The 11,757-nt window shown below is 46.5% G+C and overlaps 2 protein-coding genes across 3 annotated transcripts in view; one reads left to right on the top strand and one right to left on the bottom strand.

Moving 5' to 3' along the window:
- The first annotated feature begins 72 nt into the window (after window positions 1–72).
- SNRPD1 (small nuclear ribonucleoprotein D1 polypeptide) lies at window positions 73–6,246 on the top strand. 2 transcript variants are annotated; one of them, XM_085311883.1, is made up of 4 exons: window positions 73–95; window positions 387–463; window positions 3,486–3,677; window positions 6,070–6,246. In XM_085311883.1, exons 2-4 carry the CDS (start codon window positions 394–396, stop codon window positions 6,144–6,146), a joined length of 339 nt encoding a protein of 112 aa, XP_085168009.1. In that variant the 5' UTR covers window positions 73–95; window positions 387–393; the 3' UTR covers window positions 6,147–6,246. The 2 variants fall into 2 exon arrangements, with proteins under 2 accessions (XP_085168009.1, XP_085168008.1); XM_085311882.1 differs by lacking the exon at window positions 73–95 and adding an exon at window positions 138–159.
- A 1,239-nt stretch (window positions 6,247–7,485) lies between these two features.
- Window positions 7,486–11,757, bottom strand: part of SLC6A20 (solute carrier family 6 member 20) — a 5,806-nt gene continuing 1,534 nt past the window's right edge. The window contains exons 2-11 of the mRNA XM_085311762.1: window positions 11,457–11,597; window positions 11,081–11,172; window positions 10,723–10,950; window positions 10,506–10,616; window positions 10,150–10,391; window positions 9,881–10,043; window positions 9,584–9,788; window positions 9,241–9,400; window positions 8,729–8,894; window positions 7,486–7,635 (exon numbers count right to left, since the gene is read on the bottom strand). Of these exons, the coding sequence (XP_085167888.1) occupies window positions 7,486–7,635; window positions 8,729–8,894; window positions 9,241–9,400; window positions 9,584–9,788; window positions 9,881–10,043; window positions 10,150–10,391; window positions 10,506–10,616; window positions 10,723–10,950; window positions 11,081–11,172; window positions 11,457–11,597 (1,658 nt within the window). The remainder of the gene's footprint in view (window positions 7,636–8,728; window positions 8,895–9,240; window positions 9,401–9,583; window positions 9,789–9,880; window positions 10,044–10,149; window positions 10,392–10,505; window positions 10,617–10,722; window positions 10,951–11,080; window positions 11,173–11,456; window positions 11,598–11,757) is intronic.

The following is an 11,757-nucleotide window of genomic DNA, read 5'->3' as shown; positions in this document are numbered from 1 at the left end:
GGCCCGTGCGGGGCGGGGGCGGCCGGCGGGCCCGGCCTGCGCTTCCGCTCTGCGGGGCCGGGAACCGCTTCCTGCTGCGGCGCGAGGAGAGGGAGGTGCGGGCTGGGGCGTTACGGCCGCCCCCGCCGCTGCCGGCCATCCGGTGGGATCCGGGCCCGGGTGTGTGCGTGCGTGAATGCGTGTGAGTGTGMGTGGGTGTGTGTGACCTTGCTCCCGGGCAAGGCGTTAATTAAACGCGAGATCTCGAGGCGGTTTCTTTGTGAGGGCGAGAGGCGCGGGCATTAGGTGCGTCGGTTCCCTCTAATGGAGGGTGTTCTTTGATAGCACGTGCTCAGGCTTTCTGTGGGAACAGCAGCAACAACAAAACGCTCCTTTTTAATTTCTAGGTTTCTAATGAAACTCAGTCATGAGACTGTGACCATTGAACTGAAGAACGGGACACAGGTGCACGGAACTATCACAGGTATGGCGCGGTGGTAAAGACGATTGATGGCAACCTACGGGCTGTTCCTTTTCTGCTGATAATAGGCATTTGTGGTTTGGTTTGAGCTTTTCTATTTTGTACTGTCTGTTGTGGGGACTTTCTCTGATAGAAGCAGATAATGGTCCTTCTAGCTTGTATYCTCTTGTAAGCATCAGGTGTGTTTTTTGCAGAAGAGCCTGGACATTTGCAGGAGCTACTAGAAATACAGTGAAGAGCTTTGACCAGCCAGCTGTTTGCAGGCATCCGTCATCTTTGGCCTAGCAGTGAGGCCACTTCACCCGTGATCAAACTTACGCTGTTGATGCATTTTGTAATACACTTTCTGTTCATAAGACACTGCTGGGAGACAGTGGATTGGTTGTAGTACTTAGTGGGAGCCTCTGAGTCTGGTGGTCTCTTGGGCTTTGTTTACAAACAAGCTTAGGAAAAAATGAAGTAAACTTTTGCAAACTCTTTTGTTAGYGTATCTGAAGAAAGTGTGATCTACTCTTAGAATTTTAGCAACATGATAGTGTTGGTATGCTATTCTGACCACTATATCAAGCTGGCAGTGGTATGTAATTAAATCTCTGTAAGATGTTTCAGTGCATCTGATTTTGATTTCTAAAATTGTTGTAAGCCTTAGTTACGTAAGAACTATAGTAGAGCCACCTGCAGAGGATTTTCTTGTGTCTGTGGGAGACAGATAAATGGCAAATGCTAAATGTTCACATAGTCTTAAATCAGTTCAAGTAGGCTCTAGATGATTTTATTCTAAAAGAGAGATATTTCATCTGAGTGTATCTTTGTTTAAGGTGACTTTATATAGGAATGTGTCCTTACATAAGCTTTAATTTCATGAAACTGATTTGAAAGCATATAGCTTGATGAGGGATACAGGGCAAAAAGGAATCCTGGTGTCAAGAATCTGGTTTGCAGCTGTTGTCAGAGGTTTATCATGTAAGGATCTACATTTCTGAGCGTTAACGTCTACGGAGGCGCATAATTCATAAAATGGGCATGCTCCTTTATATCACTGAAAGTTATGGAGTAAGCCTTTATGGTTCATTATCAATATCAGCTTCTCATATAATTAAAAATATGTGGACTATTTTGTTTTCTCTGAGCAATACCAGTCTCTGACATTATGGAAAGCATATTCATGTTAGGATTACTTCAGGGACGATCAATATATATATGAGGTATACTGCTGTTAATAAWGCAAGTCCTTGTGGATAAGTTGATGAACTTGGTCTCCTTTCCTCCCTCTACCCCAGACTGCTTTTAGAAGCTGTTCTGCCCTGACATTGTTTGTAGCAAAATTCAAACTTGGCAGAGCTGTATTCCTGGCAATTGCTGGGGTTCATTTTTGGCCAGTAGCAACTTGCTGAGATTTGGCTGGGTTAAAAACTGTTGAAYGTGGCATTATTCTGCAGCCAGATCCATCAGCTTTGGTTAGCACCTGAGTGCACCACCCTGGTATCTGATTGCAGCATGCTCTACTGAACACAACTAACTGGGAAGCAAACAATGTCTCCTGCTGACTTTGGTGGTCTTGCAGGCCAAGTTACTGAGCAAAGCCTTGTGTCCTGCTAAGAATTTGTAAAAACTTGGAATGAAACCCATATTTCTAAAGTGATGCTCTTCCTTTTACACTGGTGCATGAGCCAYGTTGTTATTTGCTGTAACATCTGCAAAATCTCCTGGTCCTCCCAGTGTATCAACTGGCCAGAGCAGGCACACTGAAAGGGGCAAGATTTGTGTTACACATACCTTATGCAAATAAGGGGATGGATCAGGTGGRTTACAGATGTCAGAGAACTGTTTTCTTTAAGTAAAATCTAGAATTGGGGTGGAGGGGAATAGAAGAAATACTTGGATGTCACAGATGCATTTGCTGTGAACTTCAGAGCTCTGCTAAGCTCCTTTGGTGAGTAGACTGAATTCATGAAAGTATGAAACACCATTTAAAGGCATAAGCACAGCACAGTGATTCTCATTCTGGTCTACTATTTATGTTATTGCCTTGGTGAAACACTTGTCTTTCAGTTTGTCTTTCCACATTTGTGAAATGAGACAGTACTTGCTTTTACCTCAGAGTTGTTTGTAGACACGCTTTGAATACACTAAAAATTTTGCTCAGGATGCCCTATCACTGAATTAGTAGGTGTTTGTAAGTTATAATTTCTATCTTTTTTCTAAACTTTTTGTTCTGAAAAAATTACTCTCATTTTGATCTTCATAGTTAGGGATCGAGTCCCATGCAAAGCTTGTGATGTGCAAAACCAAAATTAATACAGGGATTGAATGATGATGCTTCTTACGGCTGTTACTCAGTACATGCACCCAACTGAGATTGTTTTGGAGTATGTATATTACTGTGTAGAGTGGATACAATAACTGTTCTATGGGGGTATAAACAGCTGGTGTGGGTCAGCTGCTCAGCACTGAGATAGTAACAACAACAATCGTCTCTTACCATAATGTATTTTTTGTACTTTTAAAGAAGAGAGTGAAGTACTATACAATGTATTTTATCAGCAAATGAATGCTGCTTTGACAACTGGACTTTTTTCAAAGCTTACAGAAAGAGGAAATGATCAGTTACTTCCTCAGAGGTTTAAAGTAAAAAAGCTAGTATTAGACTTTTGTAATAAGCAGTAGTTTATTTATTGCTCAAAGGAACCATTTTAATCRTTTACAAAATTGCTATGCCTGTTTTATCTCTAAATGATCTTTAATGGTATCCTACAGATAGTAGGAAATGGATCTTCCCTTAAAAAATGTACGGTGAATTGTTGATGATGGTTACTGATAAACAAACCAGCRTAAATTGAAACAAAAGATGTGTTTATGTTCGCTTGGAGGCTTAATTAGTGACTAGCACAGATCTGGAAGCGAGTGTTAATGAACAACATACATCTGAAAGCAGGTATATACTTAAAAAAAAAAATGACCCATTGTGCCAGAAGTGACCATCCCATACGCCTTCATCCCTGAAATACGACTTTTATTGTTTCAGGAGTYGATGTCAGTATGAACACGCATCTCAAAGCAGTGAAAATGACGCTGAAGAACAGAGAGCCTGTGCARCTGGAGACCCTGAGTATTCGAGGGAATAACATTCGCTACTTCATTCTGCCAGACAGTTTGCCTCTGGATACCTTGCTAGTGGATGTTGAACCAAAAGTCAAATCCAAGAAAAGAGAAGCAGGTTAGTTTTTGACTTCCCAGTCCACTTTCTTTGTTCTGTGCTGCACAGCAGTGATTTTGGTGGGTTTGGGGTCAGCATGTGCATTTTAGTACTTTGACTTTGCAGTCATTCTGTAAAATGTCTGATTAGAATATCTTAATTTCTAYATTTGGCAGCTAATTCTTTTGTATTTGTTTGATACTGATATTGCGAAGTCTGCYTTGCCTGCCTTCTTAGAATCTGTAGAATTTCCTTTTGTGTGAAATGATGTATATAGCTCATCATATGTCTGTGTAAAAAATGCAAATATTTCTAAGCTTGAAGAAGTCTTAACCTATCACATTTTCAGAGGTGACACTGAAAAGACTTGCATTTCCTCTTCTCAAAATGTGTGCTATATTTCTCCACTTCTTATGGGGAACTTCTTATAGATTAATAAGAAAGTACAAAATGGCCTCTTGAACAGTATGGGATATTTAGCTAAAATATTGCTTGGTAGTGGATAAAATAAACTGCAGGAGACCTGAATTTGATGGAATTTAGAATTGCAGCAAGTCTACACTGTATTCCTATGAGTAGTTTTCCAGTGTTCCACTGTATGTGGTGGTCTTCCTGGGAATTGTATTTAATTTTTCTCACAAGGCTGTTGAGCAAAAAACCTTTCCTTACAAGCATAATAATGCAGAGAATACTTCAGTTTTAGTCCACAGTATTAGAACTTAAATAAATCCCAGAAAATCTGTAGGGRTGTGTTTTAGCAGTATATATTTTGCACAGTGCTTGATTTTGGTATTTTTAAAATAATGTTGTTAAGTGAAACCTAATTATGCTCTAAAATAATGTCTTCTCATTTGTTCTGTAATTGGTGTTTGAGTATTTGGATTTAGATCTGCAGTCTTTGACCCATGTATATGTTATAATTTGGTCAGAGGTAGTGTTGAAATGGTATGCGGCACCCTCAACCCCTGGAAGGGTTTTGCTCCTCTCACATCCATTGAAAATAAACCGACCACATGGCGAAATCGGAACGTGGTTGGATTGCTTTCTTCTGAACCGTGCTTCTTGCACCTTGACTGTGCTGAAGCGTTCTCAGACTCCAGCTGTATTGCATTGCACTTTACCTTAACCTGTAAATGCTTTGGGCATCAAAAGTTTTGGTGTATGATCTGTTCTCAGCAAATGAAAGTGTTGAAGGGAGGCAGGAATGCTGGCTGAGAGGTGTGTGGCATTGCACACTGGGGCCGAGTGTGCTGGGGCTTCTYGGTGAACACGATTTTCTAATGGTGCACGTGGATGCTGTAATCGTTTAGTCAGGCTTYGATACTTCAGTCTGTTTTACAAAGCGTCAGTCTGTAGATGGCAAAACAAATGAAGTCTTGATTCTTACAGACTTCTGTCCTCCTGTGTCTCTGCTCCTTCCTGTCTTTACTGTGTTTCTAACCTGAACACTGTCAAATGGAACAGAGTAATTGTCATGGCCCTTTTCTTAGGGCGCTAGCTTGTGTCTTTTATCCAGCCACCCGCTTCCACAGAATTCTAAGCGTCTTRTAACTTTGTGAGCCCTACACTGACAAACTTGTTTGAAATCAGACGATAATTTCCAAAGTTTCTAGAAGGACCTGGCAACCTGAATGATAAGGACTTACTTCCTTAGAAAAATGGGGTAAAATGAAACTTTATCATCATACAGAGCATATGAGCTCCAGCAGTCCCTTGCAACCTAAGTTATTCTGTGCTTCTGTCTGTCTTTCACTGTACTGTGAAATAGTAGTATTTAAAAACAAGGAGCACAGAGCCCAGATGTTGGCCTGATAATCACTTAGAAAATTTGTCAGAGGCGTTGTTGAAAACAGGACAAGTTGTTTGGTGCTGGGATCCTTTAGAAACGCAGCCATTTCGCATGGGTAAATAAAAGATAGTGCACTTGAACATCTTAGCATATTAAAATGGGCATCTCCCTTTTCCAGTGTGCTAAAAAAATCCAGAATATGAGCTGTGGTAATAAATCTGTTATCTTGTGATAAATAGTAAATCAAATGCTGTGGGAATGCCTTGCATATTCTRTTTCTATTTTTCTGAAAAACTCGGTTTTATCAAAAGAAAGAAAAGGGGAATCAGTGCCCTGTCAAACTATCATACTGCTTGGAAACAGTCACCTGTGCCATTATATCCACTTGTCATCTGGAATGAAGCCAAATGTAAACTAGTCCGTGGAATTTGTATGCTGAAAAACCTAATACAAAATATGAAAATACTGTCTGAAGTATACTGAGAATTACCGTACTTTATATCTGACTTAGTGCTTGCATGTGATGAGACGTGAAGTTGTTTATGCTTGATACAGAATGCTTTAGTCAAAATTTAGATGCTTCTATGTCTTACTTGATTCATCCTCTCTGTTTTATTTTTGCAGTTGCTGGAAGAGGCCGTGGCCGAGGCCGTGGGAGAGGCAGAGGCCGTGGGAGAGGCAGAGGAGGTCCAAGACGATAACTTCTCACCACAACTGTTACCAAATTCTGGGCAATTTTGAATAGTTTTTGTACAGGTCTTGTTTACGGTGTCCATTTTTAATAAACTGAAATGTGAAAAAGTTGTCTTTCTTTTGTTAGTTAAGCTGGAGGGGAAGGCATGTTTTATTCCTAGAGGCTGTTGCAGGCTAAGCCTGTCTTATTGGTGTTGAATACCCCTGTCAAGATCCTACCCACCCCCATGCGCTGTAAAACTCTGTTGCTCTTTGCCCCAAGCTGGGATACTTGTGTTGGTGTGCTGTAATGTTTGTTTGAAATTAATTCCTATTTTATAAGGCTACTGCCATTTCCTAATTACATAATTAGGACACTGTATTAAGAACTAGTATCCTGTGAATGTGTCTTCAATGTTGTTTTTCAGAGTGACCTCTTTAAAGTTCTTAGATAGAATTTTATTGTTTTCTATTACATGACGCTCAAAATCTTACCATGTTATTTTCTTTATAAAACATTCACACAGGGAAATTAATCAGTCCTATAGAACTGCTGAACTGTTGCATCTGTTAAAAATAAAAACATCCTTGGAGGGAAACTTTGCTAAAGCTGGTTATATGGCATGTATGACTTGTTTGGGCATGGCTTGTAAAGAAGCTATATCACAGGTATTTTCGAGTGTAAAGTGCATCCCTAGAAAAAATGAAGAACAGCAGAGTACAGCACAATTGGATGTTTACTTCTTTTGCAAATAATTTCTGCAGCTTATATAAAACTGTTTTGCTGGGCACAAATAACAAAAGGAGCCATAGTGGCTGTATTATCTCTCTTAGATACCTTCCCACTGATTTTCTTTTGTAGAAAAGGAGTTACTACTTTGCAATATAAAACTTCAGCAGATTAAATACAACTGTCACTTCAAATAGCATGCTTGTCAAGTTTGGCTTTTTTGGATGGTGAGGATATCCGTGCTTCAGTGACGGAACACGCTTGGGTTGTTGCTTGTATTTCCGCATAGGCAGTGCTACAGACTGGCAAAGAACAACTAAATGTTACGCAGTTAGCCAATATGCTGGTTAATCTGTGCTAAGCAGCATTTTGTGAGCGGCTGTTCTAGTTTTTTTTTTTTTTTTCCCCCTCTTACAGAGGCCATCTTAAACCTTCATCTCCTACAGAAGAGCTTATTTTTCTATTTCTTTTTTTTCTGAACTGTTGTGGGACCTCCCAAGAGCACTTTGGTAAATATAGCACCCGAGGTTCTCCAATCTGTGTGAACAGCTGCTACAAATACAGGTTGCTGTGGTCTTCCAGAAGTGGCCAGTCACTGGTCCTGCGGGACAGGTCTTYGCGAGTCCAGCGATCTGCCTTCACGCGACTGTTGAAAGGTTTTCCCTCTTCAGCTTCTTCCTGATAAAAGTTAGCAGAGCCCCCAGGGGGATGCACATGGTGGATGCCGCCACAAGCAGCCCGATCACGGCCAGGGCATGGCTCGGGTAATCCTTGGTCACCAGCTGCCCCTGCAAGCGAGAGAGGAGGCCGTTAGYGTGGGCGAGTTCGTGCGGGCGAGTTCGCGTGGGCCTGCTGAACCTGGCTGGCCTGAAGCGCCGGATCTTCGGGTTTTGCAGTCAGGCCGGGCTCTAGCAAAGCTCCGTGTGCACGTTTAAAAAGCAGGTGAGAAGCGGTTGTGCTTCGTGGGCTGGAGCAGCTCACAACTGTTCTTAAAGGATTCCCTCAGTCCAACCTCGCTGGYGTGAGTTTTGCTACAGCAGCTCTGTTCTTGCTGACAGAGTACCTTGCTATAGGTAACTTCACACGATGCAAATGGGGGGATTTTTTTTCCCCCTGAAGTTCTGGTCTCTTTCAAGGGGACAGGTTTTTGGCTTGCCTGTCTTTCCTTAATGAGATGGCTCAGCACTGACCTCCCTGTAAGGTCTTTCCATTCCTTTCCTGGAACCGGTGGGCTCCTGCTGTTACCCAGTCAACAAGCCAGGCCCTTTACAGGCACCCAGATTAGTGATGACAGGCAAACAGTGCACTTATTCTTTTTTTTTTTCTACATGCAAGAAGTATTTCCACTAAGGGTTATGAAACTAGTGATTATTTATCCGGTAGTAATTCCCCTGCAAAAAAATAAGCAGGTCAGCACTTTAACGAAATTATTTTGGCCATGAAGAAAAATGTAGCTGGAAGTTTTGAAAACAAGTGGTTCATGAAAACAGCTCACTGTATTCCAGCAGCAGTTCTGGTGTGTTAAAACATCTCTGACTTTATTCAAAATACTAGTGTTTGAAAGTAAACGCTTTTGGTTAAAGGGTATTTTTAAGACAGTGTCTTAATTTTCAATCAACACTAATAACTTTTTTTTTTGTTTGAAGACACTTGAAGACATCAATTTATAAGAACTTTAGTCCRCTTTATAGAACTATTGTGCCGTTGCAACAAGGTCAGGTTTTCCCTGTTCTACAGTGGCACAGAATTAAGAAATGACATTTGTTCCAGCTGCAAACTTTGAAAAGACAGTTTACTAGAACGATGGAGTTAGGAAGGAACCATCTGTGTCCTTGCAGGGTTTTGTGAAAGTTTTAAAGGGGGGGGGGAATGCTGTTTTACCTGTGTGGCATCCCATGCTTGGTACTGCAGTGTTCCTGTGAGGATATAGTCGGTGACGTAAAATATAAATAGGCTGATAATTAGCAAAGGACTAGCAAAAGCCCACATAATTTTCCAATACCAGCTTAGCTTGTGTCCAATCATTTTGTGAAGATCTTTCTCAAATCTGTTAAAAAAAAAATGTATTTTTGAGAACGGCCCTGTGTGTTCAATCAGTACCTTGCTTTGAGTTACTTTACAACCACCGATAGGGTTAAATAATGCRGGCAGAGAGCATCTTTGACCAGGAGAGAGGTGAGCAGAAAGAGGTATGGTCTGAAAAACCGGCACGCCACGAGCTGAGATCGAGTGAGAAGATCGTGGGCCTTATGACGGGACAGCGATAGCACAGGAGAAAACTTTCCTCCGCGGTGGCGGTGTTACTCCCGGCGCTGTCCGCCTTGGCCTGCGGCCGCGTCCCCTCTACCCTGCTTACAGGCGCGCTGTGAAGCAAGGYGCTTCCACGCTTTTACCTCCGTATCCCGTAAATGTAACACACGGCAACGGTTTCGACCAGCACGATGAGCAGCAGCGAGAGGGTGGCTGCGTAGTCGTTGAAAATGTCAAACCAGTAATTTCCAGCCTCCAAGGTGAAGGTCAGGCCGATGATGCAGTTAATCAAGCACACGATGCCTGCGTGGATAGAGCAGCGCGTGTAAAACCTYGCCGTACGGAGACTAAATTCTCAATTCAGCCTAAAATTAAGACTGAAACGGTAGTGAGACTCCCGCTGGCTCCGTGCTGATGCCGCACGCCTGCCTGTCCGCGGCGAGCCCCGTTCTCCGGCTGCTGAGCACAGAGGCTCGACGTGCTCACCCGAGATGGCCTCCTTGGGCAAGCGGGCGGCGATGAAGCGGCTGTCGGTCAGCGGCGTGAGGATGGCGGCCGTGTTGCCCAGCATGCTCCCGATGCCCAGCATGAGCAGCATGGCGAAGTAGAGCACCGAGTACAGCTGCGGCACCTCCATGTTCTTGATGGCTTCGGAGTAGACGATAAACGCTAGTCCCGTGCCCTGGACGGCCTGCCAGCGGGGAGGGCGGAGGCGAGGGGGAGAGCGTTACGGCTCGCGCGGCGAGGGCCACCGCGCGAGCCGGCGGGCGGGCGGCCGCTCACCGTGTCCAGCTCCGCTTCCAGGCTGCAGTTGCGCAGCTGCGGCAGCAGCGCCGCGTACTCGGCCGGCCGGGCGGCAGCCAGGTGGCCCTGCGCCGCGCCGAGGTTCKCCGCCGTCAGGGAGCCTTCCTCCAGGTCGAACGTGTTCGTCAGCAGCAGGATCACCCTGGCGAAAGGCGAGGGGGGGGGGGTCAACATGCAAAAAAGAAAAGAAAAAAAACCCCGCCGCCGAAAAACACCCCAAAGCCCGCGAGTTACATCCCATCTCTCACTTGTTTATGCAGCTTTCGTAGTTAAACGTCGCCTTGAAGCCGTAGATGGAGAAGGTCACGATGCTGGCGAAGACGGACGTGGCGCTGTTGATGAGCGAGACGACGACGGCGTGCCGCTCGCAGTTGTTGCTYGGGTCGTTGTAGCTGGCGAAGGCGATGAGGCTGCCGAAGCCCAGGCCCAGCGAGAAGAAGATCTGCGTCGCGGCGCTGATCCACGCTTTGGGGTTCGCCAGCTGCTCGAGCTGCGAAAGCCGCTCCGTGAGGCCACGCCGGCCGCCGAAGCTGAGCCCGAAAGCGTCGCTGCCGGCGTTTGCCCTGGGGAACCCGCCGCGCTTTGGCCGCGGTTTTTCCCGTACCTTTGGCGTAAACATGTACAYGAGCCCGTTCACGGCCCCGTGGAGCGTTAATCCTCTTATTAGGTAGATGAGCATGACGCAGTAGGGCAGGGACGCGGTCACGTAGACGACCTGCAGGAAGGCGCGCGGGTGCCGGAGACGCAGAGCGGCCGCGCGAGCGCCCGCGGCGGCTTTCGCGAGCCCCCCGGCGCCTGCCCGCCCCCGCCGGCCGGCTCACCTTGCCGGTGGCCTGGGTGCCGCGCAGGATGCAGAGGTAGACCAGGAGCCAGGCCAGTATCAGGCACAGCGCCTGCTCCCACTGCAGCCCGCCGCTGACCTCCAGCGACGGCGCGATGTTGAGGGTCGTCCGGTACCAGAAGTACTGCGTGGGYGTCGTCTGCGTGCACTCGGCCTCGTAGCCCGTGCGGTTGCCGTTCAGCGGGCAGCTGGCCCACGGCAGGGGGTCCTGGCGCAGCCCGGTGTGGGGAACCAAGGCCAAGGCAGCTTCCTTAGCCACGCGGCACGGYGCCTGGCCCCGGGCCGACCCTCTCCCCCAGGGTCAACCCTCTCCCCAGGACTGCCGACCACCCACCAACCTGGAAGGAGTGGAAGAGGTACCAGAAGGCCCAGGCGTTGATGACGTTGTAGTACATGGAGAGGAAGAAGGACACCACGACGCTGGCAATGCCTGCGGGCAAGGAGAGAGGCCGTGGCTCATCCTGATGGGGCGGCTAGGACAGCCCCGGGCCCCCTCCCCGCCCCAAGCATGCCATGATCCTGCCTCTTGATGCCCCAAATGTTGAATACTCAGTTTATTGTTAATAATTAAATAATGAAATAATCAAGGGTGCAAGCAAATTGGAGATGGTTGGGAGGGGGGGGCAATTCATAGCCCCATAGCTCAGATGATGGGGCACAGCAGGGCGCAAACCCACCCTCCCAGTCCTCCCGCCGCCGGCGCTTCGGACGTACCGACCCCGCAGAGGTAGGGACTAATCGTCTTCCAGGCGCCGATGCTGCCCCGCCGCATGCGCTGCCCCACGGCCAGCTCCAGGTAGAGCAGCGGCATCCCCTCCACCACCAGCATGATGAAGTAGGGGATGAGGAAGCCTCCTGCGAGCGAGAGCCAGGAGGACGAGCCTGCAGCGCCGCCCGGCACCGGTTGGGGGGGGGGGGTGCCGGCCCCTCTCATTCTCCTGACCCCAGTGGGATGGGGACGGGGATGGGGATGGAGCCAGAGGGGGTGGTTGGTTCCTGGTCACACTCGGTGGCG

The sequence above is a fragment of the Rhea americana genome, unplaced genomic scaffold (genome assembly GCF_003343005.1).
Source record: "Rhea americana isolate MKP2758 unplaced genomic scaffold, rheAme1 scaffold_35, whole genome shotgun sequence".
Taxonomy (NCBI): Eukaryota; Metazoa; Chordata; class Aves; order Rheiformes; family Rheidae; genus Rhea; species Rhea americana.
Note: the sequence above shows the minus strand (reverse complement) of the source record. Positions and strands in the feature narration are given on the sequence as shown.